This window comes from Semicossyphus pulcher, unplaced genomic scaffold (assembly GCF_022749685.1).
Source record: "Semicossyphus pulcher isolate SPU_LCO1_2020_fin unplaced genomic scaffold, fSemPul1.0.p SCAF_8, whole genome shotgun sequence".
In the NCBI taxonomy this organism is placed as follows: domain Eukaryota; kingdom Metazoa; phylum Chordata; class Actinopteri; order Labriformes; family Labridae; genus Semicossyphus; species Semicossyphus pulcher.
Genome location: NW_027211759.1, coordinates 9,570,744 through 9,597,923, shown reverse-complemented (window position 1 = coordinate 9,597,923; position 27,180 = coordinate 9,570,744). Strand labels below are relative to the sequence as shown.

General features: G+C 40.8%; 2 protein-coding genes across 2 annotated transcripts in view; one reads left to right on the top strand and one right to left on the bottom strand.

Annotated features, from left to right (window-relative positions):
* Nucleotides 1–173: 173 nt before the first annotated feature.
* On the bottom strand, nucleotides 174–10,149 carry mrps35 (mitochondrial ribosomal protein S35). Its single transcript, XM_069686761.1, has 8 exons — nucleotides 10,017–10,149; nucleotides 8,942–8,994; nucleotides 8,603–8,770; nucleotides 7,460–7,520; nucleotides 7,220–7,359; nucleotides 4,529–4,638; nucleotides 4,357–4,426; nucleotides 174–672 (listed from the first exon to the last, which is right to left on the bottom strand). Exons 1-8 carry the CDS (start codon nucleotides 10,147–10,149, stop codon nucleotides 403–405), a joined length of 1,005 nt encoding a protein of 334 aa, XP_069542862.1. The 3' UTR covers nucleotides 174–402.
* Nucleotides 10,150–13,947: 3,798 nt separating this feature from the next.
* The window catches only part of kcnq1.2 (potassium voltage-gated channel, KQT-like subfamily, member 1.2), a 185,196-nt gene continuing 171,963 nt past the window's right edge, over nucleotides 13,948–27,180 (top strand). Inside the window, exon 1 of the mRNA XM_069686663.1 lies at nucleotides 13,948–14,456. Coding sequence (XP_069542764.1) covers nucleotides 13,948–14,456 — 509 coding nt within the window. The remainder of the gene's footprint in view (nucleotides 14,457–27,180) is intronic.

The following is a 27,180-nucleotide window of genomic DNA, read 5'->3' as shown; positions in this document are numbered from 1 at the left end:
GTGGGGCGCCGCCCCTCGACCTGACAGTGACGACAGTGGGATGGGAGCTGAAGCTGGGCTCTGTGTGGACTGAATGGGGCTTTTATTACATAAAAGCTTTAACCGTCATGCGCTTGAACTTCACACAACTTTCCAGCTTCAAAGACAGAACACTGAAAGACTGAACAGCATACATTAGACTTTTATTTTCGTATTAAAGACAGCATCATTCACTTGACATGACGGGACATTTATTTTGCAAAATAAATACATTAGTTGAGACACATGAAGATGTGATATCCTGATGTTGTAATGACATGAATCTCTTACTCGTATTTGGAGTCCCAAATAATAAACAGGTATTTCAAAATGTTTTTTGGACCTTGGTCACCTTCTGTAAATACATGTGTAAATGAAGCTGTGTTACAGGTTGAGCAGTTTCTTCACAGCCTCTTTGTACTGCAGCATGACGCTCTCGCTCTCTCCCTCATTCTTCATCCTTGTGACAGAGTCCTTGTACTCCTGCACCTCTCTTCTCCCCAGCAGCTGCTCTCGCACTTCCTCGCCCTCTCCTTCCCCGGCCACTTTCATGCGTACGAGCACGTCCAAAATATTCCTTTGGGATTGGCTGTTCTCCCAGCTGTACTCCTCCATGTCTGCTACAGTCTTCTCCGCCTCCCAGGCCTCCGTTTTCTGAAGAATGAGGAAAACAGAACACACTTGTTACACTTCACACGCACACTGCAAAAGGAAGACTTATTCAACCCGACTAAAAACAGGCATTTCTGCAACATTAGATTTCAACTGTATATGTATGGCACAGCAAAAACAGTATGGCAACAGATGTAAAATATGGGGGCCAGTCACCCCTTCTTTGATGCTCCTCTCACAGAGATAGTATTTCTCCATACACAGTGCTTCGTCCGCTGCCTGTCCAGCTCTCATCACGTTCCTTTTAGAACAATACGGCCCACTGTGCAGCAGCTTAAAGCAGGGCAGCGACAGAGCCCCGGTTACCCTGCTCTCCAGGTGTTCCAGGTTAATGACTGTCATTACCGCTATATATATCTGATCCGCATAACATCCCGCCTGGAGCAGGGCCAGGCCCCGCGAGTGAGGAGCTCGGGGATACTCGGGGATACTCGGGAAAAGATCTATAGTTTAAGATCAAACATTTCCTGCAGTGTACCTGCATTATCTGCAAAAAGGAGGACTGCTTATAAAGTGCATTGCATAACTTTTCACCCCCTTTAATTATCTCCATGTGTTGTCGTTTTACAACTGCACATAAAAATGGATTATATGGGGGTTGTATTAAAAGGACCAAGGCGCTGGACGTCTCATTCGTTGAGGCTGTAACATTAGATTTTAAGAGGGAAAGTTGAGCTCTATTGTACTGGCTGTTTACATTGTGCGTTACTGGCAAAGTGCCAACCCTCTGTGTCATGCTCATGTTTGTTTAATATAACAAGCAAATTGAATAAGTGCAGAAGTGTTGATGGGAGGAGTCCTGTGTCTGTCCTTGCATCCATCACTGAGTAGTTTGACAGAATATTTGTTAACTTGTCAGGAGACAATCGGCCATCCGTTCCAGATCAGGTTTAAGTACCTCCAAAAGAATACATTTACACTGATCAGCCATAACATTACGACCACCTGCCTAATGTTGTCTCTCCCTATTTTGCCGACACAACAGCCCTGACCCGTCGAGGCATGGACTCCACCAGACCTCTGAAGGTGTGCTGAGGTATCTGGCACCAAGACGTTAGCAGCAGATCCTTATGTCCTGAAGGTGCAAGGTTGGGCCTCCATCGATCGGACTTGTTTGTCCACATCCCACAGATGCTTGATTGGAAATTTGGAGGCCAGGTCAACACCTTGAACTCGTCGTGTTCCTCAAACCATTCCTGAAACATGTTTGCAGAGTGGCAGGGCGCATTATCCTGCTGAAAGAGGCCACTACCATTAGGGAATACTGTTTCCATGACGGGGTGTACTTGGTCTACAACGATGTTTCGGTAGGTGGTACATGCCAAAGTAACCACACATGAATGCCAGGACCCAAGGTTTCCCGGCAGAACATTGCCCAAAACATCGCACTGCCTCCGCAGGCTTGCCTTCTTCCCATAGTATATTTTTTGCCATGTCTTCCCGAGGTAAGAGACGGACACGCACCCGGCCATCCTCATGATGTAAAAGAAAACATGATTCATGAGACCAGGCCGCCTTCTTCCATCACTCTATCATCCAGTTCTGATGCTCATGTGCCCATTGTAGGCGCTTTCGGCGGTGGACAGGGGTCAGCATGGACACCCTGACCGGTCTGCTGCTACATGGCCCCATATGCAACAAACTGCGATCCACTTTGTGTTCTGACACCTTTCTATCAGAACCAGCATTAACTTTATCAGCAGTTTGAGCTACAGCAGCTCTTCTGTTGGATCAGACCACACGGGTCAGCCTTTGCCCTCCGTCTCTGATTCACTGGTTTTCCATCCTTGGACCACTTTTGATAGGTACTGACCGCTGCAGACCGGGAACACCCCACAAGAGCTGCAGTTCTGGAGATGCTCTGACCCAGTCGTCTAGCCATCGCAAGTTGGCCCTCGTCAAAGTAACTGACATCCTCACGCCTGCCCATTTTTCCTGCTTCCAACACATCAACTTCGAGGACAAATTGTTCACTTGCTGCCTAACATATCCCAACCACTGACGGGCCACTGTAACGAGATAATCAATGTTATTCTCTTCACCTGCTAGTGGTCATAATGTTATGGCTGATCGGTGTATATACTCAGTTGGGTGAGAGGACAGGTGTTGGGCATGAAGGCACAGACAGCGGATGCTCTGCCTCTAGCGGTAAACTTGCCTCCATGGCGAGGCAGCTTTGAGCAGTCAGCGCTGGCCTGGATTAGCGCACTCTGGAATTAGCAGGCAAGGTCTGTCTCCTTGAGTGGGGAGATAAAATCACCTCAGTGGCTGCTAACAATTGGCCTCTTTGTGGGCTAGCGTTACAACCTGAACGTTACGCCACTCTCACAGCTTTCACAAGCTTGCTGGACAAGCACTGTGCCGTCCATTGTGTGTCCAAAAGGGCAGTGGACAGAGTTCTGCTCTCTGGCTTGGACGCCTTTCCCATAAAAACCTCCAAAGGGCAAAGGTTGCATAATAGGGGGAGTCATTTTCTTTTATGTTGCTGGCTGCAAATTCATTCCAACAGCGCCTCGGGTAAATGACCTGGTGGCAGGCTTCTCTGATGTGGCACGGTTGGCTTAATGTGAATGAGTATCAGGGTCAACACCTGATAGGGGAGCCTGTTTCCCCCCATTAGTGGGGAAATGTCAGCTGGACAATGCTGCTGTTTGCCATCCCTCTGCCCATTCAAGTCTGATACCTCCCTAATGGGCTCAGTCTCTCAGATCGCAGAGCAAGATGGACAAGATTTTAAAGTAGAAAGGTACTGGACCATGTCGCTAGCCGTATGAGAATGTCATCAGAGTTTGGGTTTGGGAATTTCACTCAAACAGCTTTATTTGAACCTGTCGCAGTTTGCAACACAGATACACAGGTACAAAAAATGTACATCAGAAAACTTAAGACAAAGGCTGTAAGCTTAAAACAACTTTGTTGAATTGGTGAGAAATATTTAAACAAATGTAATAATATTGAAGAGAATCTAAAAAGATTATAGGTTATTTAAATGCATCATATTGGCTTTTTTATTTCTTAGAATGTACTTACGTTAGTGTATTAATAACTCCTATTCCTGCACTATTAGTGAGAGTTAATTATACAACATAATACGGGGCATTATGCAGTTAACATGGGCCCTGTGATACCCTTTTATATTGCATCACATCAGTCGTTCTGATCATGTTATAACAGGTCATTTCAACAAGTAGAACAATAATTGACAAAAGGTCAGCAAGGCAGGTAAGCAAGGTAAGACCAAAGTTACAAAAGACCTGTGAAGGCAAGTAAAAGAGAAACAATGGCTGAAATAGTCAGAGTCAGACTTAAAGGAGCAATTCGCAATGTTCGCAAAGTTGTACAAACAGCTCGTAGTTTCGCCTATTCTACATTCCTACAACTCCCAGCGTGCATTGCACCCCTCCCTCTGAAAGGAACGGCCCAGCGAGAGACGCTGGAGTGAAATACTACCGTTTTCGCTGCAGGCAATGGCTCAGAGTGGTACAGTATCTGAAATATGACGAGAATATACCGGTGGATCGTCTAAAAAATCTTCGGTTTGTACTCTACTTTTCAAACCGGACGATTTTGAACGAGCAGCATTATTCTTTATGTTCATATTTTGTTTGCTGGATTTGCTCGAGACAGAAATCGGTTCAGCGGATACAAAAGAGAAAGTAAACTCACCCAGGACTCGTGGTAAAGAACAGTCAGCAGGTACATGGCATACTCCTGATTCTGCTGTTTCAACGGGCAGCTGGTAGAGGGAGGGAGGCGAAGACGAAGGAGAAGAGAGTTAAGGGTTCCATTTCCTCACTTTATCATCATCTATATTGGACTTTTAGAAAGGAGTGTTCACCTGTCAGTTTTGATAGTGAGGGTGTCAGTGTCTTTGCAGTATCTCTGCCCAACAAGCTTGAGCATTTTCTTGCGTGCATGTTCATCCAGGTTCAGACTGGAGAGCTTTACCTGAAAGAGCAATGAGCAATAAGATTACCACGAGACAAACATGATAGTTTATGCACTTGTTTTTCCACAGAAAGCTTTGTGATGCACAGATAAGTAAGAACAATGTCTGTTGTAACCTATGCAGAGCTTTGTCTGTGTAGATTAAAACACAACAGTACTTTCTACAGATCAAATCGCAGCCTTTATGCAGGGGCGCAGGGTAACCTCTAAGCTCCTTGTAGAATGGAAAGACGGAAAAGAACAGAGATTATGTCTTGATTAAATTGTTTTCCATGGCTCTGATTTATATCATTTATAATGCAAGAAAAGGGCTTCTATAGGAAGAACAAGGTACAGAGCTACAGACATGCAAAGATTACATAGAGATGTTTTAGACATATGTGCGCAAAGACTTCAAAATGCTAAGACATTGTCTGCCTGTGAAACCACGTCTTGCAGCCTGGATCGAACCCTGCCACAGATTGTGTCTCCCTCGCTGCTTCCACCCCGTCAAAACAAACAAATATGGATGTAAAGGCAACCCTACTACATTTTTTCACTGCTCAAAGATTGAATGAATTATTGTGGATATTTATGTTATGTTGAAAACGGGGTCTTGTTCCGCTTGCTCTGGATTTGGAACCTAATTGTGCGAGATTTGCTCTCCAATCTGTCTTTCAGCCTAATCCACCTGGATTAATGTCTGGATAATTCCTTCCACGCTGATATAATCTACGGCAAAGTGTCAGCGGAGCAGATGGCTGGTGATGAATGCTAGAAAAATGATACATTTTCACCTGCAGAAGTGACACATTTTGTCGAAAGGCAGTGTCAATTATGAGGTATCTCTGTTGTAAGGCGAGATTTCTTTCGACATGTTTTAAGTGTGCAGTGATATTTTTCAATTGCAGAGCACAATACAGGCAGCAAAGACAGAATACAGGACTTCTTTGGCAGCCAGTTCTCGGACGTGTCAGGAATTGTGCTTGCTCTGTTCTGCTCTTTAACTTCATCCTGTTAAAGTGGTGATCTCGCAGGTCTCAGTTTTGTTCTCTTTGGCGGCACCTTATGGCGATAAACGGTAATTGCAGGAGCACACTTCCCAGAAGCGTCCATGGTTGGCTCCGGGTTGTAACTCTTGAATTTCATCACTGACAACACTTTCTGCTGGGGTCAGCCCTACACATGGGTCTGTATGTGACTGAGTAACTGACTGACTGACTGAATGACTGAGTGAGTGACGGTACTTTCACAGCCATAGAGAGAGAGAGTTGCGACATCACAATGGCGGATCATCAAGCATAATAGACCTCCACTGACGCGACTCTCCGTCTATGTGGCTCTGGATACTTTGTTCGGGGAGTAGGCGTGGTTGCTTGTCCACTGTCTTCGCCTACGTCCGCAGCATGCACCTGCTTGCAAACACGTCGTCATCGGCCTCATAAGGACAGTCCTTGTAACACATTGCCCACAAAAGCGCACACTGACCTGATGCGGTCAGCCACATACTAGGTTTTAATCTGAGCGTCCAATTTGTTTCTTTTTCTTTGGATTTTCACTTATTGTTGAAGTTGTATCTGTAGTCATCCATCTTTTCTTTGTTTGTTCAGCCATAGTAGATTACTGTTTACTCGCAACACTTGCAGAGACCGGAAAAGCAGCCGCTTAGCTCCGCCTACCCTCTCTGGCAGACCAATCACTGCTGGCTGATGGAAAACGCGTCACTAACTGTGCGCTGCTTGTGATTTTTTCCATAAAAGTGGCCACAGACACCCAGGCTGTAATACTGCGAATGCAAAGGCTTTCATCAGTGGGCCACAGGCTCAATCACCATGTTTTACCTCATTCAGCGATAGATAGTGACTTAACATGAAAATCTTGGAGATTATTACTTAAAGCTAGACAATATTAGGCGCATTATACAAAGGACCTGTAACTTCTTTGTGACCAGTGCGAAACATCTCTGCAAAAGTAGTTAAATGTTAAAGTCTCATATTGTCTTGATTCATGTGACTGATTTTAATATTGTATTTTATAACTTTCCTTGATCCATACATGCAATCTTAAGTGTAAATCGTCTTATTCACGTCTAATGTGTTTTTACAGGTTTCTATTTATGGCTGTGGTCTGTGAGGAGGATTGTATATTGATGGATTAGTGGTGGTTGTGGTGGAGAAGGGATTAAGAGGACTATGAAAATGTCCCAACAAATATGTAGATGATAAAAGGTTTTGTTACCTTTCTTCTGGAAAAAGTACGAGCTTGTAAAAGAATGTACACCTTTCCAAATAAACAACAAAAAAACTTAAAATCAACACGACAGCACCAGAGCTCTGCACATGCTTAAATGTAAACTAAATCTCTGTAATCTCTTCATAGACTTGATGTCATCATTTCTTAGGTTTGAGGTCACAGGACAACGAACGTCTCTCCGGATCAGTCGCATGGACATGATGTCGGCTGGTGATTATGCGTCCCCGTAAAGCTCTAATCTCATTTTTCATGTCGGTATCTCCACACTCCACTTCCTATACATCGATGAAACACAGCTAAAGCCAAAATCATCGGGTTAAAGCCGAGGTCAAAAAGCAGGGAAACTCACTTTGAGATGAACAATGCGAGCTGAAGGGTTTCTAACAGACGGGCCGGCAGACACGTAGTCCGTGCTTTGTAGTTTGATGGGGAAGTGCTCGTCACATTTGGCATCAGAGTCCAGGGCGGAGGGCCACTCTGTGCAGAAGGCTGATCGGACAGAAAGATAAGCTTGTGTCAAAACTTGCTTCTAAACAACATTAGAAATAAAGAAAGAACAGGCTTTTCATACAAATAAACAAAGAATTACGTTTCAGAGCTTCACAGTGTTTCTTGATGGCTGCCGGTGTCAAATGCAGAAAATTTGGAACCTAAAAAAAACAGAATGACAGAGATTATTTGAGATTTCAAATTCACTACTTTACATGTAAAGCAGGATACTCAACTTGTTTTGCCTGGGGGCACCTTTGCAAATGTTACTCTGATAGATTCCCCACTAACCTCAGACAGGTTGAGCAAGAGGAAAACCTACATTTAAATCATGTTTTTAGGGTCCTTTGTCTTGTGATTCGTAAGTCATCTTTTATTCACCCATCCCTAAGTGCATCTTTACATTGTACATTTTTCTAAATTTTCCCTGCCTGGAGAACAATATACATAAAATTTGGCTCATGTTTTCCCACTCTCCCCTACAGGAAAAGTCTGCAGAAATCGAGTATCACCACTTCTGCACGCTGCACAGATTGCTGATAGGCTGACATGCAACTTTTTAGGTAACAGCTATGAGCATTATTATACATCTATGAATTGGTATCACCTGCACATCACAAAATGTTTATACCCCAACAAAAGTGAGGCTAGATTTCAGAGGTTTTAAAAAGGATAGCAAACAAAGAAAACAAAATCTATCCTTTTATCTTTTGAGTAAAGGATATCGAATACATACAGATGTAATATATATCCTAAAGAGACATCAAAATAGAATCCTCAGAGGACACATTATTGGCTTGTGTTTAGACTAATCAAAGCATCACTGAGTCATGATTAAAAAGGAAGAATCTTTTAAACACATAACATAAGTAGGGGATGCATAGCAATTTAACTCCTCATGGCAGACTGAGAGAATGTAATCAGTATATATAGTTGTGACGGGGAAAAGTAGTAGAGGTGCAGGTGGCTGCAGTCCAGATGGAGCAGCTGGTGTCTGGAAACATCAGCTCCGTAATCAGGGCACAGAACAGATTCAACTCAATAGTCTTACTCAACTGGACGTAATAAATTCTATAAGGAAACTACATATAGTACTACAGCCTTATTCAGAGCATAATCTTGTTCTTTAGTCCATCTGTCAACGATTCTGTCTGAGGAGTTAATCACTGTTTTTCTTCTTTAATTCCGTCAACTACAAACAAATGTAACTTGCTGTAGCCCCATGCAAGAAATAAGGTCTGACCTTGATCAGCTCCAAGTTGCCCTTCTTCTCTGGAGGAACGCCTCCCTTCACGGGGAAGCCCATCCTCACAGGTAGCGGGATGGAGCTCGGTCTGAAAGGGGTCGCTGCTGGATAGACTGCAGTCCAGTCCTGATCCACAGGCATGTCTTCTGTCCTGGACTTCCCTGACTGATGGAAAACACAGACGACACTTTTTCATTAGGAAACTGTGAGAAAATCCATGACCACTATAAAGTTTTTATTTGAATTATTTGGTGACAGTCATATCAATAAGAAACTTCATCAAGTGTGTATTAAACATCTTGTCTCATTTAAATATGTGTATCTTTTGACACTTACCGTTCTTTTCGGTCTTTTGGTAAAGGATCCTCGTCCATTTCTCTCAGGAGCGCCTAAAATGGAAAAAGATTCACTCTTAGTCACACCTAGAGTTTTTTTATTTTGAAATGTCCAAATGCTGCAACAGCATTTAATTCCACGCTGTTTACAGTGTTATCTGCAGATACAAGAAAACACTTAAACAACCACAAAATTCGAATGTCTACAGGGCAACTTTTGTATCAATTTATTAACATTAATGTAATAGTGATGCATTACATTTTTAACAATAAACTTATTCATAGCTCAAAGTATGTAACAGGTATATTTTACAGTATGTATTTTACACACAGGTAGCATTTACATCATAATTTGCCATGTTTTTTTGTTGTACTTTATGTTGCAAATAAGAGCTAAAAATTTGTTGATTTGTCGATGTACAGTTGATAATTAAATTTGAGTTGAGTTGCAACTTGAGTTTTTTTGTCTTTAATTAGTCTTTTTTTTATTACTAATTTAATTTGTCAATTTGTCATTTTGTCATTAAGCAAACGTGACAAAATTTCATTAGTTCCAGATACATGTGATAACACGCTGCCTTTCTGCCTTGTACTATATCGACATCTGTCAGACCAAGAAATCAATTCAATTTCCAAGGAAATTAGCAGTCACTAACCAACATCAAAATAATTGTAAGTCATGATCAATGCTCTTATGCACATACCTTTTTACTTATTTTGCTACCGTACAGACACTTTAAGGTCTCTGCTTAGGTTTAATACATTTCATCTTGTATTCTCTTATAAATTCTGGTTTTGGGCCCCAATGCATCATCTCAACTTCTTCATTTTAATTTATCAGTGTTACTTGTCTAGTGGACCGGTACGTAGATAATTATATGAGGAGAGATAAAACTTGTTTTTTCCATGTAAACAGTCACTTACTTCAGTCAAGTTTAGACACTCACTGCTAAGGTGCACCACTGTCAAAGGACAGAGGTGGTTTACTGGCCTTGGTGACTGCAATTAAAGTAGTTAGCTTAGCCTGTAGCTATGGTTTTGACTCACCGTGAATTATTTTGCATGTAAAAACTTACCTTTATTCCCTTTATTAGAATTTGTAGATAAAGCCGTCGCGTATGTGACTCTGCTCACTGAGCTGTGTAATCCAAGACCAGGAACATTTATTCGACCTAGAGACAGCAATGCCTTGCTTGTGTGTGAAGCCATGTTTTCTAAAAGACTACGGACACCAGGGAGGGTCAAACGAAGAGAATAGCGAGACGTTTAATGTAGCACAAAGTGAGTGTTTAGTGCCCCCTACAGGTGAATATAGTAGTGGAGCTCGGTAAATGTGATTTCATAGGACTAAATTGAAGTAACGGTAATATTTTAATACGCTAACTTTAAAAATGTGGCCGAATAATGGCAACGTAACGTCTTGAATCGTTTTTACACGAGTGCATTTCCACCTACTACGTGTGATCCATGGTGTGACCAGCAGCATCACCTCAGCCAGCTGCCGCTTTTTTAAAATTGCGATGCGTTCAAATGTATCCGTAAAATGATGTTTCCGAGGTAACAGGTCGCCCATAATGCCCCGTGGCTGAACTCCACGGAAACGCTAACGTAAGAGCGAGGTCTTGTTTTTGCCTGGAACCAGTTTGAACTCACTTACACTAAAATATGTAAGGTCTGTGTTGTAGTTACTCCAACAGCGCTAGAGTTAGTTACATTTGAGAGAGTGGCACAAAGGTTGGACATTGTGTATGAATATTTATGGCGAAACAATGGCATTAACCGGACCTAGCATAAAAAAGAAGAGCCTACATGAGGGGTACGTTTTGTTTATCCTTTAAATTCGTGCAGAAGTTTGTGTGTTGTGGTTGCGCAACAGCCATCTTGTGCAAAAACTAGCTAGTTTCAAATGGAAATACAACTTACTGGTGTCATTTAGTTTCTGAAAGTGCTATTTACAACTATAACACGTTTTTATTGCTCTTCCAGAGGAAAAATATAAATATTGTATGGTGTATGCTGTTATACTGCTAAACATTGCTAAAGTGCATGGCTGGATTATTGCAGGGCAACTGTTAACCTTTCACATGTCACCTGGGCCTGGGTGTACTATGTATCAATTACTGCTAGGTAATTTCATTAGGTAGCCTGCTACTTCATTTAGGATAATGCACCTTGAGGGCTCAGTACAATGGAAAATGTATAAGATATTAAAAAGACAGATAAATCTGATTGATAAGAGCTGTGAACGGTTTACAGAAAAAAGTTTGCAAACTTTTCAAGAAATTGCACGGACTCGCCATCCACCTCAAGGTGTAGTTGGCTTTACTTAGGTCTTTACAGCTTGAGCACCCCAATGAGACTGTGGACACAGGGCCCTGCTACAAAATAGGGCCACAGGATCACACAAGACAGGACACTCATTGTTTGATAGTGAACCTTAGTATTACAAATCTCTATAGTAGGCCTAATGCAGTGCATTCCAATGCAATTGATTAAGTATATCAAATTATGCTACATATGCTCTTATTCTTTGAGAGCAAACCAAACATTTGATGCTTTGGGAGAGTTGTTGCTTGTTTATGTTTCATATTATTATAAATTAAATATTTGGATCTTTGACTTTTGGAAAGGCAGCTAAAGCAATTTGAAGGCACGTTTTGATTTGGGATCTCGCCATCAGCATTTTTTTCGACCTAAATTTGCATTTCTGCTACTTAATTCTGGAGTCTTGGTACCAGTTTGTTGTTAATGTTGTGATTGCCAATTTTTCGCTAGTCTTTGAACGCAGCATTTGTCCAGGCACAGGCTGCGATGCACTTCAAAGGGACAAGTCCTGCAGGCAGCAGCCGAATAAAGGCGTGTGCTTTAATAATTTTATCGATGTAATGGTTTGTTTATTTTTTAGCTGTGGAAGATTAGTAAATTCTGTAATTATTTTAAGACTGGATCTTGTTTTTATAAAAATAAAAACAAAACGGGCGAACTTGTTGCCTTGCTTTTGATATCATATTATTTATCCACGATTAAAACTCGCTGTGTGTTTTCGGAGTTAAAGGTAAGATAAGACGCATTAGTTTTGAATATTGCTATTTAAATGTACCATTTATTAATGCAAATTTTGACCTTATTTGCTTGATTATGAAGTTTCATTAAACAGACTTAATTCTGTGCTTTTATTCGGTCTGCTTTCAGGACGTTGGTGTTGCAGACGAAAGGTAAGATCCATTTCTTTATTCATTTTAACCCGCGTGCTTCCATTTAGTTTGTGTCTGATGTCCCACGCGGGGGTCGGTTCACTTTAACGGAAAGTCACACAATACTCTGTAACTGTAGAGTCCCCTACCACAGCACCCTAGATGCATGTCTGACAGTTCATTGTGTCTCATGACTGTGTAGTTTTTAAAGGTAGAAACTCAATCTAAGGGGAGACAGCAGCGCGCGCGCGCGCGCGCGTGGCCCCTGTCATCGGTTCATCCATAGGTGAGGACAGATATGGACTGGGGTGGCTGCTAACAATTAGCCTGCCTCTTTTGTGCCACGAGACTTTTTCCGATCCGTTTAGGCAGCAGTCCAGCCATCTATCAGTATACCTGTCCTTTCAGAACCAGCTACTCCCCTTTGATACACTAATTAATTGTACATAAGACAGCAAGGGTTGGAATTGGCTTTGACTTGGCTGATGGAAAGTTGATTTGTCTAGTTCCCATGCTCTCCAGGCGTAGATACAGGTTTGTTATCATTTTGCAGAAATTAAGAATTTATATAAGACACTAGTTAGGATATTATCCTGATTTGCAGCTTATTTTTTCCACAATTACTTGCTCCTCTATATCTACTGTGCTTATTTTCTTGTTAATGTTTATATATTTAATTACTGAATTCAATACTGTCAGGACTGGCATAATTAATAGCTGGGCTCATAATATCAACATGCAGTGTTGGCCCGCATCCTTAATCTGACTGTAGATAAAGAAAGAGAGGAAAAGGTGAAAGACAAGCTGCAAAATAAGTATTACCGCGGCTGCAGCTACCCACAGCTTTAATCAGTCTTATTTTCATCTGCTCCCATGTTGATTAAGCTTCTGTGACATTTTGTGTAACTGTTTGGAAGGTCATCTGTTGGAGCTGTAGTGGCTTAAAATTTGTCGCAGGCTGATAAACAGTCTGGATGTTTTTCTCTGAATGTTATCAGACGACATGCTGTGCATTTATTTCACTTTCCCAAATTGGAAACTTGACAGGTTTGATGTCCATCAAAGGAAAATGCAACAGGGTGTAGTAAATCCTCAGAGAGACAGGCCTGTAACTCCTGTATTATATTAACAGGTTAAAGGTCATAATAAACACCTGCCTGTATTGACATTTGCAAAAGTTCATAGGAATGTCACTGTGTTTTGTTACTCACAAACGGTAATCCCTTTCACTTTTTGACCTCACAAACATGGAAACCCCCAGCAGTGTACATCTGTACATATATCTTAGAGTAAGAAGTAGGACTGTTATACAATGCGTCGCTCTAATCGGCATCAGTCATCGGCACAATAGGTCTCTGATCCACGTGTGTCTGCTGTTCAGAAGTAACACGCTGAAGGGAATCACCTGTAGTATGTCCAGATTTTACTCTGATGATATTTTTGGAGTGAGAGTATTTTTCTGCTTGGCTTGAAGGCCATCTGTTACAGTAGCAGATGTTTATGTAGGTGCCACCTTTTTATTTCATTGGTTCAGGAAAGTGTTCAGTGTCCATGTCTTGTATTTTCCATGATGCTAAGTTAACAAGGTCCTTGCTATAAGAGGGCAGGGCTTACTTTCAGTCATTCTATCTCCATGACTCATGTCACTTCTTCCACTGCAGGTATGGACACACATGCAACACAGCAGAGAGCGCTCCTGTCTGCAGCGGCCGGGTAGCTAGCCATGCCTCGCTAGGTGTCGCCTTCTGAACCACAACCTTGGTCATCACATCGAGGACTTTCCAGGACTTTTAAGCAGCTCTTTTGGGGCAACATGGGGGAAAAACGGGCACACTCCTTCCACATGACGTGCCACGTTCAGCGCGACTACGGCAGCAGGATGGGAAGCTCCTTCATACGCTGCAGCCCCAATGGATACGCCAGCACGAGCCTCAGCCTCAGCCTGGACCAGGACCAGGACATGGATGCTGATCCCGCTGCTGCCTCCACCTGCACTACAACCACTTCTTCTTCCCTGCGGGCTCCTGCACCTGACAGAAGCCACTACTCTCCTGTTTCACTGGAACAGGACCCCACAATGGTGAATAATGGATCAGGCATTCCCTGCTGTCCACCGGCGGACACAAAGGACCCCGCGCTTGGGGCAGGAAACAGCCGACCCTCTATCACCACTATCCAACAACCTCTCCCTCTTTCGAGCTGGCTGCATCATCATCACAAGGAGTTCCAGAGCCCTTACATCAAGACTAGCATGCAGGGGGATGTTTACAACTTCCTAGAGAGACCTGCCGGGCTGAAATGCTTCCTCTACCACTTCCTCGTGTGAGTATATGTAAATAAAGATTCAAGTGAAACCACATTGGGCTTTATCAAAGTGTAAAAAACTTTCACATCCACTCAAAGCTGTTTAAAAGTCAGTCAACAGTCTAGTTAACTACGTCCAAACAGGTCTGTGTGGTGTCCCTTCATCAGCTCCAGTCCCTCTCTCGTTAATTACATCTAGTGCTGCTCCTTCCAGTATTAGGTTCTGCTTCCCAGTAACACAAGCAGGGGTGTCTGTGGCCTGCTGGCTGTCTGCAGGTTGTTTTAAGATGGGCCAACAGAAGCAGGTCAATGTGATCTGGTCAACCACACCTCTGGCACTGATGAGCTGGGTCTATTCTGCACTTCCTTAATGTCAACACATTAGCAACCTCATGCATGAAACATGGAGCGTCCTACTTGATGCTGCTAACCTGACCTGCCAGGGCAGCACACACTGAGCTGCAGTTTAAACACAACTTACAGGAATCATTTCGTTAACTGTCTCCAAGGAGCACTGTCTCTGTCTTTTGGTGGTCATTCTCTTGTGATGAAGTCGGGAGTGTTTTAGCGTGGTGTTAAAGACCATGCTGCGGAATTTAGGGGAATACAGTATGTTCGGAGTCACATACATAATATGTGACTACCTGTATTGTATCGCAGGTAGAAACCATCTTATGTTGACACCATGTTTCAGTTTACCCCATTCAAATATCCTAAATAAAAATTAAAGATGTAGTGTTATTGAGTTTTTAATAACTTTGAATTATAAAAAAAATGAAAAAATATAAAGTTAGAATAAAATAATATATACAAATCTGTTTATATAAAAATATTGAAACTTAATAAATCATACAAATGTGTTAATTTGCTCAATATCTAAGAAATATACTACAAAATAAAAGTAAATATTTTCAATTCTAGGCCTGTGCTATTTCACTCAAATGTGTTTGCCTCATTAACTATACAGATTTAAAGTTATGAGTGTGTGAGATACAAAATTATGATAAAGATTCATTTAAAATAATCTCAGTGGTGATACATGCACTTTAGCAGTAAGCTTACCTTTAATAAACATATAAAAACAAAGCTCTGAGAGATCACGCTGTCTGGCCCAGAAAACACCCTGACATGTGATCCATAGATCTACTCTGATCTCTGAAGTATGCCTCAATTTATTCTCAGACGTCACGTAAGCCCTGAGCCCGAGGATTAAACCCAGATTAGATAAAAATATGAATGATAATGCTAGAAGTTCAATTGAAAGACCTCTGCTGGACTGTTTCGTGGCTGAATCACACATAAACAGATTTTTGAGAATATAATGCTGGGTTCACTTTGACTAATTTTTACTTTTTGTTGTGAATGTCAGCCTGCACACAGCAGTGTTCTGATGCAGTGCACCCCGACAACCACAGTGGACTCGATTTTTATTCGTTATGTGTAGTTTGGGTACAGTAACAGAATGCTACAGCATCATGATTACCAACTCACTCTGAGGGAGTGTCAGGAGGTTAAGTTGCTGCTGCTGTTGTTAGACACACGTCCTGAACTAGGTCTGCAACCTCACCCCCTGGTCTGAGCCAAACTTGAGTAATTTTGAAAAATGCTAAAATAAATAAATAAATAAATAAAAATCAAGTGGGCAAGGAGGGAAACTAGGAGGGGCAGGAGGATGGGGGTGGCAGTTGCTCTGTGACATCAATGAGAGGGCGTTTTTGAAATACAAATTTCATGGCAATACAAGACAAGTTTATTTATAAAGCACCATTCATACATAGAGCAATTCAAAGTGCTTTACACAGTTAAAATCATAGCATTATGACAGGCATAAAATACAGAATACAAAATATATAGTAAAATCTAAAAACAGGTCTAGTTAGAACAATGCAATAGTATATGCTTGTACTTAATTTTCCCTTGTCAGTTTTAATTTTTCTTCCTCATGGGCTGTATTACACAGTACTCGTGCACTACTTATTTATATTTATTTATTTTATTAATGTGCAGTATCACTATCTCACTTCTCAACATGTGCAATATGTCTCTTATTACATCAGGTGGTCCATCTGTTCATTCCTTCATGCTGTACACACGCTGACTTACTTATCTTTATATTCCCTTTATTGTAATGTTGCACTCTCCACTTTGCTGCTGTAACACTGTAAAGTTTTCCGGTGTGGGACGAATAAAGGATTATCTTCTTATCTTATCTCACGACGTTGTTAGAAAAAGTTAGTTCCTGGAACGTTCCTCGATAACTCTGCAGTTATAATTTTCCTTAGTTTTTAGATTTCCGAGGACTCTTTTTCTCTCAGACCCTGGAGGCCCAGACTCTTACTTCTGCAAGATTTGATCTTCCATTATATTTTAAAAATGTTCAAATAGGAAATAGATTAAAATGTAAGATGATGTCATGACATTGATAAAGCCCAACCAATCGACTCTATGTCAGCATTGGATCTGTAAGGTTCAGGGCTGATTTAAAACAGCCTATGACATACCTATTTTCATAAACTTGGTAAGAATTGTCAATAGTAACAGCAGAATTTAAGCATTTGCAAACATACTTTCACACACATGAGCAATCCTTTATGGACTGTAATGTAATATAAATTCTAACAATATATCAACAAACCACATTCTGACATTTGAATAACATCACATCAAATTTCCGTGGTTTACCGCATTGTGTGAGTTCACAGAAACAGTTCGTTACCACCTGAAAAGGTAAATGTTAAGATGACATATTGCTGTGTTTTAATTGGTTATTCCCATGCTTTACTATGCAAGCCCGAAGCGGACATGCGTCCATACATATTTACTCCGTTTTCCTGTGACAACGAGTAATTCCCAGTTGTTTTATTAAGATCTTGACTTTTTTATCTCATTTTCTTGAGATAACGACGCGGCACCACCAAAATGTCAGATGATCATAGCTCGTATCCCCAGAGTTGCAAAAGCACAAAACAAACATAGAGACAGGCTTAACTTACCTCATTAGTGTGGGCAATGGCAGCATGGCATGTCCTGCTCTGCAATATCACAGTGACCAGCCTGTTCTGTTTTCTAGATCGAAAATTAACCTGTTATCACGAGAAAACAAGCTTTGTTATCTTGAGATAACAATTCATATAAAAATTTTAACATGGGAAATTGAGTAAATAAAATGTCTGGATGCATGTCCGCTTAGGGCTTCCATAGATTTTTTCATACAGAAACACATCCATTATTGTCACATTTGAAGAAACAATATATTTTCTCTAAATTACAGCTCATTATCCACAAACTTTAAACATACAAAGATGCAGTTATTTAAGAGTCAATAACTTGTAAGAACCTTTTCCAGTTGTATAATTAAGAAACACAGTAGTGATAAGGATTATTTGGAGCATCATATAGCACAGTGTTGATCAGTTCTTCTGCCTTTAATGTTAGCAACATCACCTCACTTTTGTGGGCAAGACTCAGCAGCTATGCGGCTCTGGCCAAGATTAAGCAGAGGTATTTAGCCTGTGATGCAACTTCTGGCAACGATTCTGAAAGGTTCTGTTCCTCCTAACTCATCCATTATCCAAACACTGCACAGTGCTTCGGCTCAGTTAGCGTCCAATTACTTAATCATTTAATAGTCGTGGTCTCATGTTAAGTCATTAAACATGGCTGATATGCCGACCACTTTTAACCTCTGTCTGTGTGAAATTGCGCTTGAAGAGTAGAATTAGTCTGTCTCATTAAGATATTACCTTTGTCAGTCAAAGATGGATGGAAACACTCCTGAGATTCTACTTTGTACAATATGTACTCGTACTTTTTGTGCCCTGCGTTGCTGATAATCCGGCCTAGCGTTAATTGAGAGTCTAATGTTCTCCCCTCACAGAGGAGAGAGAACCTGAGCCGGTCCTTCATTTAATATTAAACCCCTCTGACTGATCCCCGCTGACACTCCTTTAAGTAACTCTTACTTGTCGATGGCAATCGCTGGTGGCCATCTATTCTCCTGGCCTCTTTAGAGATTGGCAGGGGAGAGGGGAGGCATAAAGGGCCGCATGCAGCACTCACGACAGCCCTAATAGGTCTGCTCTAATAGGCCTGCTCCGCATTATGATGACACACAGACAGACAACACACACACAGGTGGTGGTTCAATTCATCGCTCCCTTCATCGTTCTGAAACCAGCAATAACAATTCAGCACACAAATACAGAACTCTGTGCGTGCATCTACCAAAACACACACACACATACACACACATACACAGATGTGCAAATGTGGTGTGATTGCACAACACAATGCAGAGAAACTCATTGGCTCGTACAGGCTTATAAATGCATCATCAACACTCCATCTGGCTGCTTTACAACATCTGTCCATTCAGCAGGTGGTGTAACCAGACAACACATGGATTTATGGGTAGACATGTGATATGAATTTATATATGTAACTGAATTAAAGGCATACTAATCCTTTAAATATGCCTTTTTTGTGACAATGGATTTGACTGTCTGTAAACTGCTATATAAATAATTGTTGCTAAAATTGTTTAATATATACTAATATTCAATAATCATAAGAAATAAACTGAACAAGTGTGTATAGATGTCCTACAGTTTTTTCCCTTACCTAGACCTTTAGTATTGGCTGTTCCCCTCTGATACTAGTGCAATTAAAAGATTCCATAACATTGGTGGAAAAACACTAAAATGTTGCTAGCTTTGACTGACATTAGCCTCTCTGCTAGCATAACACTGCTATTGTTTGTTATTGTTACACAATAATTTACCTGAAACCATTTGATTTTTTTTGAGGGCTGATAAATTATCGTATTGAATCGGTGCGTTGACTTGTACTCGCCATTACCCGCATTCTAGAAAGTTTAACATGCGGATACTAATGTTGTTATCGATATTAGAACAACTCTAGATTGTGATTTATTTATAAGCTTTTAATTCCTTGAAACCAGAACAGAGGAAATTCTGTTTCTATTACCGTGTCATTTTATTTTTCTATTTTTTGTCATAAACTTTCTTTTATATAAGTGATGAAGACTTCACTGCATAAATCTATTAAATTAAAAAATGAATATTAAAAATGAAATTTTAATTTTAACTTTTACAGACTTAAATAAGAAATCGTCAGGGGGCATTCTCTCACCTCTTGATGTTTGAAAACCATGAATCCTTAAAGTGGTAATCTCGAAGATCTCAGTTTCGTTCTCTTTAGCGGCACCTATGGTGATAAACAGTAATTGCGGGAGCACACTTCCCAGATATCCAGACAGTGCTGCATGTGTGACGTCCACGGTTGGCTCCGGTTGTAACTCTTGATTTTCCTCGCTGCAGGTCGCTTTGCTTTTTAGACTGTTTGCCTTCATCTGAGCGTCGAATTTGTTTCTTTTTCTTTGGATTTCCACTTATTTTTGAAGTTGTATCTGTAGTCATCGATCTTTTCTTTGTTTGCCATAGTACATTCCTGTTTACTCGCAACACTTGCAGAGACCGGAAAAGCAGCCGCTTAGCTCCGCCTACCCTCTCTGGCAGACCAACCACTGCTGGGTGATGGAAAACGCGTCACTAACTGGGCGCCGGTTGGGATTTTTTCCGCGAAAGTTGCCACAGAGACCCAGTCTGTAATACTGCAAATGCAAAGGCTTTCATCAGTGGGCCATAGGCTCAATCACCATGTGTTACCTCTACAGCGATAGATAGTGATTTTACAGACATTTATTTACATGAAAATCTTTGAGAGTATCACTTTAATCGAAGCAATTTTAAACAAATGCATATATAATCGTCACATTTGTCCAAATCTGCAGTAGACAGACACAAACACGCACATACTTTGCTAATGAGCACAGACTTAGTAAGAGTAGGTAGAAAACACGGGATAACGAAGAGAGTGCCCGAAAAGAGTCTTATGCAACGGCAAACAGACTCACAGGCACACGGAGAACCTGGTGCAGTGATCCCCTTCATGATGGGCCTCTCCCTCTGAGTCTTTTACATAACTAAAAGGGATGAACATACAAGTCCTCATTGCTCCTAAATGCCCTTCTCAGACTGCAAGTTCATATATCTTTACCTCTTATCCGCTAAGTCTTTCTGACAGGATGTTAATATGCAGAAATAAACGTGTAAAAACAAAAAAGTTTGAGCTCAAACTGAAGAAAAACAGAGAAACTTTTTAAACAACCATTATTTTTTTCAGTTAGAGTTTGTATTCATAATTTCATTTTTACAATAACAACATTATGTCACATGTCACACAGTGGAGAAAAGCACTGCAGCTGTTTATCCTTGTGAAAATGCAGCGGACCAGATGTTGCCAGGAATCTTTAGTTCTGACGCGTGTTTTCATATCAGGACAGATTATGAAATGGCTGTAGTGAATCCTCTCCGTCCATGAGGAGAGCACAGAAAGGAAACCTCCTGCTGGATATCTGCTTACAAGAGATTACTGACTGAATGGAGTGCACTGTTAGGGTCACTTACATTTCTCAGCAGCAAGTTATATGCACCAGAGACAATTTCGTAAGTTAACAAATGATGCAAGAACCAAAAGGATGGTGGCAGTGGATTTAAAAAAAAAACTTTAATACACATGAAAGGTGTAAACAACCAATGTATTTGTCACAATTCTTACTTTCTGGTGTACTTCAATAGGTTAGCGGCCAACAAAGTCACCTGCTGAACAAAATATTATAATTTATTTGACATTATAAAGATACTAAATGATTGACACCCTTCAAAATATAATTATTTTACAGTTAGTACTCTAGTTTATACTAACCTGAAGAGAGAGGCATATTTTTGCGTACTCTAGTGTCTTGCAAGTAAAGGGGTGCATGACAGCACTATTGAAACCTAAGCATCCACATCAATTATCAATCTAAAAAAAATATCCATCCATTGATTCATCCATTATCTATACCGCTTATCCTGTTCAGGGTCGTGGGGAGCTGGAGCCGATCCCAGCTGTCATTGGGTGAGAGGCGGGTTACACCCTAGTCCAATTGCTAGTCAATCACAGGGCTGACACTATCTTTTTGACAGATAAAAAAGGAACTATGATAGAATTAGTCACTAAATATACTTCGAACTATAAATCAATACTTTAGTCGATACCATAATTCGAACCAGGAACCTTCTAGCTGTGAGGTGATGCAAACCAATGAATATTATTTTTCAGGCTCAGTAAAACATGTAAGACGTACAAAGTAGAGCCTGACTGATTTTTAAAACTGATACCGATACTGGTTTTAGAGGGGAAAAAATCCCCTATTACTTGAGTTATTCCTTTACAGATACAGATATAGAAATTTAGCATGTGACGATAGCAAAGAACTAGCTGCTAGCAGAGAATGAATGCTAGACAAAGCTATCAAAATTTTAAGGCTTTGTTTTTAATAAAATGATTTAAATAATTAAAACTGGTAATAATACAACTGAAAGCAGATTCATGTCAAAGATCAGGTTTTCTCTGATGTTTTAGCACAGGACATTGCTAATGTTAGCTTAGCTTATTTGTAGTTACATCAATATAGGGTAGGTAGATGTCAAAAATTCTTCGTATCAACCGATACAATAAACCTAGGTATAGAAATGGATATCAAGAAGTTAAAAAAAAAGTTTGGTAACATCCCAACAAATTACCGATATGGCGACTGATATCAGGATTATTTGAGCTGGAAAGAAAATGGACCTTTTCCATCTGGAGTGTGCACAGATTATGCAGGATATGACTACAGACTATGCAAATGTACTCCAAAGGCTATAAATCTGTGTTGGGCCTATATCGGCCCATTAATATTGGCCAACTGATATATCGGCTTTAATACATAGATCTTAACATTATGTGTGATTTTCTTCCTCTCCTTTTCTAAAAACTCTCGAGCCTTCCAGTTTTTAACTTAATTCACCTGAAGCTAAGGCCAGAAGATTACGCAACCCAGCATACCTCTCTCTGTCTTGGCCTTTCCTTGTGATGTTATCTGTTTGTTAAGATATTTAAACTTATAGCACTCATTGGCCTATTGTAACAGTATCTTAAATGCTTAAATGGGATATGTAAAATTTAATTATACACAGAAGCTGAGGGTATTTCCCTTTAACTGTCCATGTTGTTGATGCTGAACCTGAAACACTTGGTTAAGTTAACGGTTATGAATGAAACTGCTTCCATTATCAGACCATCCCACCTATTTCTCTCTTAATTCATCTTTTCCTCCAACCTGTCAGGAGATTTACATATTTTTTCCAAGTATTCGGTGGACAAGATGATAGCTTAGCCAGGATGGAATATCCATGTTTGTGGCCGTGGCTGATGTGGTGTAATCCACCCTAAGCTCCTCCATAGGAGGGATGGGGAGGGGGGGGTCAGCAAAGAGGGTTGTGCAGGGCTGCTCTGCCTCTGACCAGGTTCGCTAGCAGTGATGCCCTGGGCAGTTTACATGCTTTTGGCTTGATGTTTTTGAGGTCATGGCTTTTTTTTAATGTCATGTCCAAGGAGCAGTCTCAGGAAAGTAAAAACTCAGGGTTTTATAATTCTGCAATATGGAAATTAAATCAGACACCAGACATTGAACAGAAATATAATGGCAACACAAGTATGCAAACAGTATGAAGTTTTGATTCAGTGCTACAGAACGCTAACAAAATAAAATGTTACTACCATTACAGCAGTACCCATTCCAGTTTAGATTATGGACATAAAAAATGACCAACCCATTCGGTTTTATTTTAGCTCCTGTGGGGAACTTTCATTTTGTGTTGATTTTGGCGCCCCCTGTGGACAAAGCCGTACCTCTTATCTCTTTGCTAATTTTGTCCTGTACATACTTAAGTGGTGTTTTTTAACAATAAATCTCATCCTGCAATCTTTAAGAGTCATATGTATCACTTACTTTAAATTTTTGCCCTGGAAAATGGAAACAAAGGGAGCGTGCAGTTAATCGCTTCGTCTAACACCTACCCCCCCCGCCAGCAGTTTCAGGCATTAAAAATAACTATGTAGAAATAATCATTGTCGTCGCTGATGGTCTGGTTTGCTTTTGTAGCTCATATAGAGTAATCAGAATAAATTTCAGTCTGTTTCATAACCAGCGAAAAACTCCTCACAGGAGCTTTAAGATGAATACTGTTACCAATTTTAGAGGGATAAATTCACTCTTTCTCAACATGGCTGCCGATATAGATACATTTTTAAGGTGAAAGAAAATTGAACTTTTCTACATGGATTGTTCACCAATGCCTATGCAAAGATACCCAGAATACTGCTGTCTTCAATGAATAACTTTAAGTAAAGTACTGAACAATTCTATACATTATAAACACATTTTAGTGCAGAACACCGTCTGTGCAGCTGTGAAGTTGTACTACAAGGGCTGCAGTCAGTGCTGAGAGTGTTATTAACAATGGAGTTGTAGGATGCTCTTTAGGACAAAGTAAAATAATGACAAAATTTTAAATCACCCCGAGCATTGCTTTTGCATGATTTGTTCTTTAAAGCTCCTATGAAGAACTTTCAGTTTGTGTGAATTTTGGTGCCCCCTGTGGACAAAGTGGTACCTCTTATCTCTTTGCTGATCTTGTCCTGTACATGTGTAAGAAGTGTTTTTTAAACAAAACACCTCCTTTCTTTTAACATTCAAACGTATCAATCGCTGTGAACCTTTGCTGTCTAAAATATAGAAAAAAGCCTGATTTGGAAACGCAAAGTTACCCACCTCGTCTGACACCTACCCCCTGGCAGTGGTTACAAATAACCAAAAAGGATTAACCAGTCTTGTAACTGATGGTCTTGTTTCCTTTTGTAGCTCATATAGATGCATCAGTATCAATTGAATTCCGTTTCAGCGCAAGCTAAAAACTCCTCACAGGAGCTTTAAACACAGATTTATAATGGAAAACATATATGCCAATACTCGTATATAATAATATCGGCCCATCGATATATTGCTCATAGTAATGTGCCTTGGCTTTTAAAAAAGTGATATAAAAAAAACACTAAAAAAAATCCATTGATGTAAGAGAACAGAGGCTAGTTGGGAAACTGGGGTGGGGCTTTGGCTCCTGTTTTTTTCATGGCAGCTTTGAACAGGTTGTAAAAAAAAAACATGGCTGACAAGTAAGTGGCAGATAAAAAAGTGAGTGATTTCGGTAAAAGTAAGAATGTAGAATCTTAAAGCTGGAGCTTTTTCAATGGCTTTTTTTTTGCTAACTAGGATAAGCTTATGCTAGTTCTGTAAACTACAGTTGGATGTAGATAATGAGCCTTGTACTAGCAAAATGCTAGGTAGCAACGGTATCATTATTCCCTGAATACTGTTCATTAGCATGTTAATCGCCGTTTGAGGCCTGGTTGTTTTGAACATGTGCTTGGTGATGTTGGCTGCGTGTCCATTGTTTGATGGCGGAGGTTATTTGCTTTGATGAGTAGTTAAGAGAGGCCTTTCAAGTTTCAAAGAGTTGTTTGATACGCGTTCCTGGTTTGGTGGGCAGTGTTGGGTGTGTGGGTGCAGGCAGAGAGGGCTGGTTATTGAGAATTTTCCTGCTTGCCCACTTGACAAAATAAAAGCTTCTGCACATAGGCAAATAAAGGAATATGACACTACTTACTGTATTAACTCTCTATGTTCTAGAAAGCTTTTGATACCAGTAATGACAGCTTGTTAAATAAATTACCCATTTACACCAACATTTTAGGATGCATGTTACATGTGTTTATGTGATACACTCTCTTATATGATGTCCCATTCATGTCAGCCACACTTTAAATATCACGGTCCCTCTGCTCTCTGGATCCGTTTGCTGCTCCCTAAACGTATATTGCCTTAGTTTCCCATTTGATTGAGAGGGTTTGGTGTGGCTCTGCTCTACGCTGTGCTTATTTCAGTGAAGCTTGACGGATCTGCGTCCAGTAATACTCACTAAAGCCCCAGCTGTTATGTTTTAATCAGATCCCAGGGGTTTTGGCCTGGCTAAATAAGGGTGGCTAATGGTTGTGAGTGACCGGTCCTGTCCGCAGCAAACACACCTCCCTGTGGTGTCATTGCAGAGAGATTTAGGGTATGACATTATGAAAATGCTAAATCACTCCCTCTGGCTTCTGTCTGTAGACAGCCTGACTAAATGCTTCACTTTAATACATTACAACCAGGGTCAGGGTTTTCTTGGGGGCTCTGTCTTTTGTGTTCTTTTTTTGTAATCAAGGGAAACTTTCCTGCAAGCATCTTGTTGAGCTTGGTTGGTTCATACGTCCTTTTTTAAGCCTCCAAAAAAGCTGCAGCCTTTTGCTCTGTGACCTGGATTCCGACATTTATCCCACTACAGTATGTGCAGTCTCATGGATTTTGCATTGCCCTGTTCCAAAACAAATTCCATAGTCGCGTGCACTGAAGGAAAACACACAGATTACATGACCCTGTCGGTGGCCCTCATGGCTATGACATCATATTTATGCTTATCCTAATAAGATGATCTCATTTCAACAAAGAGGAAATGGGTTTTGATTTGCCCTTACTTGCCCATATCTTAACCTGCCCCCTCTTAACCTTCCTAAAAGGCTGGTAATGCCACTGCCGGGGAGCATGGCAACGACTAACAACACAAACTGATATTCCCTTTGGCCGGTCGCTGCACACAGAGAATGAACATCATAGCAAAATGTGACAGTGGTAAATGTTTGCAAATCATGTGAGAGATGCCACAACATTCCGGCTTTGTGCAAGCGAAAGGCTCGCACCATGTAAACAAAAAGTACATGCTTCAAATACACACACGGCGCTGTTCCTCCCTGCCGGCTCCACTGTTTACACTGAGTCCATTCTGCCTCTGTTCATTTTACATTAAAGATGAGGCGTAACAGAGGCGTAATATCTGGCGTATATTTGGCCGGCTGTGGCTCAGTGGTAGAGTCGGTCATCTCTCAATCGGAAGATTGGGGGTTTGATCCCTGACTGCTACTGTCACATGTCGAAGTGTCCTTGGGCAAGACACTGAACCCCAAATTGCTCCCGGTGGCACAACCAGCTACAACTCAAAGGCCTGCACAATATGCAATAACATTGTCAAACTGTATCCTCGTCTCTCCACAATCCAAAATAACTAAGTTGCAGAAGTGCTGTTCTTTTTTTCACAATAACATCGTTTGCAAACCAAACTTCTCCTCTCCTCTCAGCCATCGAGCTTCCTAACCTAGCAGTTGCCACCAAATTAACACCAGTTGATCTAAGGATAGCTGATAGCTGGCATGGCCTTTATCTGATTGGTCCAATGGTGTGAATGCATTGCGCATGTATCCAGGGCAGTGTGAATGCTGGATAAAATTGATGTTATTATAGCATTTCAGTCTTTTGTAATGTGTTCATGGCACGAGGAGGAAATCAGTTTTTCCCCTACTTTATTTATTGAATCTAAATTTGAATATGAGCCAAACGACTTCTTTAACAGCCTTAAGTAATTGTGGCTGCTTCAGTACAACTGGCTAGTTCCTCCTTTGCGTGACCAGTCCTGTTCCCATTTGCATTAACATGTTGTTGTTTATCATTTGCTTTTAGTGGCACTGTTCACCCTACAGAGGGATGATTTGGCTCTCAGCTGAGTTTTTAGTGGCCAGTCCCATATGTCGAGGTCACTACACCAAGGACATCTCCAGACATGAAATCTCACTGGGCACACCACTCATGCCACTCATGCATCTCAAGTTGTGACTGGCTGAGTAAAGAGAGGAACAAACCAAAATAGCA

Excerpts from the sequence above, each read along its gene's own strand:
- mrps35 (XM_069686761.1), bottom strand. The coding sequence starts at position 10,149 with ATGGCTTCACACACAAGCAAGGCATTGCTGTCTCTAGGTCGAATAAAT. Across the intron at positions 7,360-7,459 it reads ACACTGTGAAGCTCTGAAAC|CCTTCTGCACAGAGTGGCCC; the intron begins GTAATTCTTTGT and ends CTGTCCGATCAG. Across the intron at positions 4,639-7,219 it reads CTCGCATTGTTCATCTCAAA|GTAAAGCTCTCCAGTCTGAA; the intron begins GTGAGTTTCCCT and ends TTGCTCTTTCAG.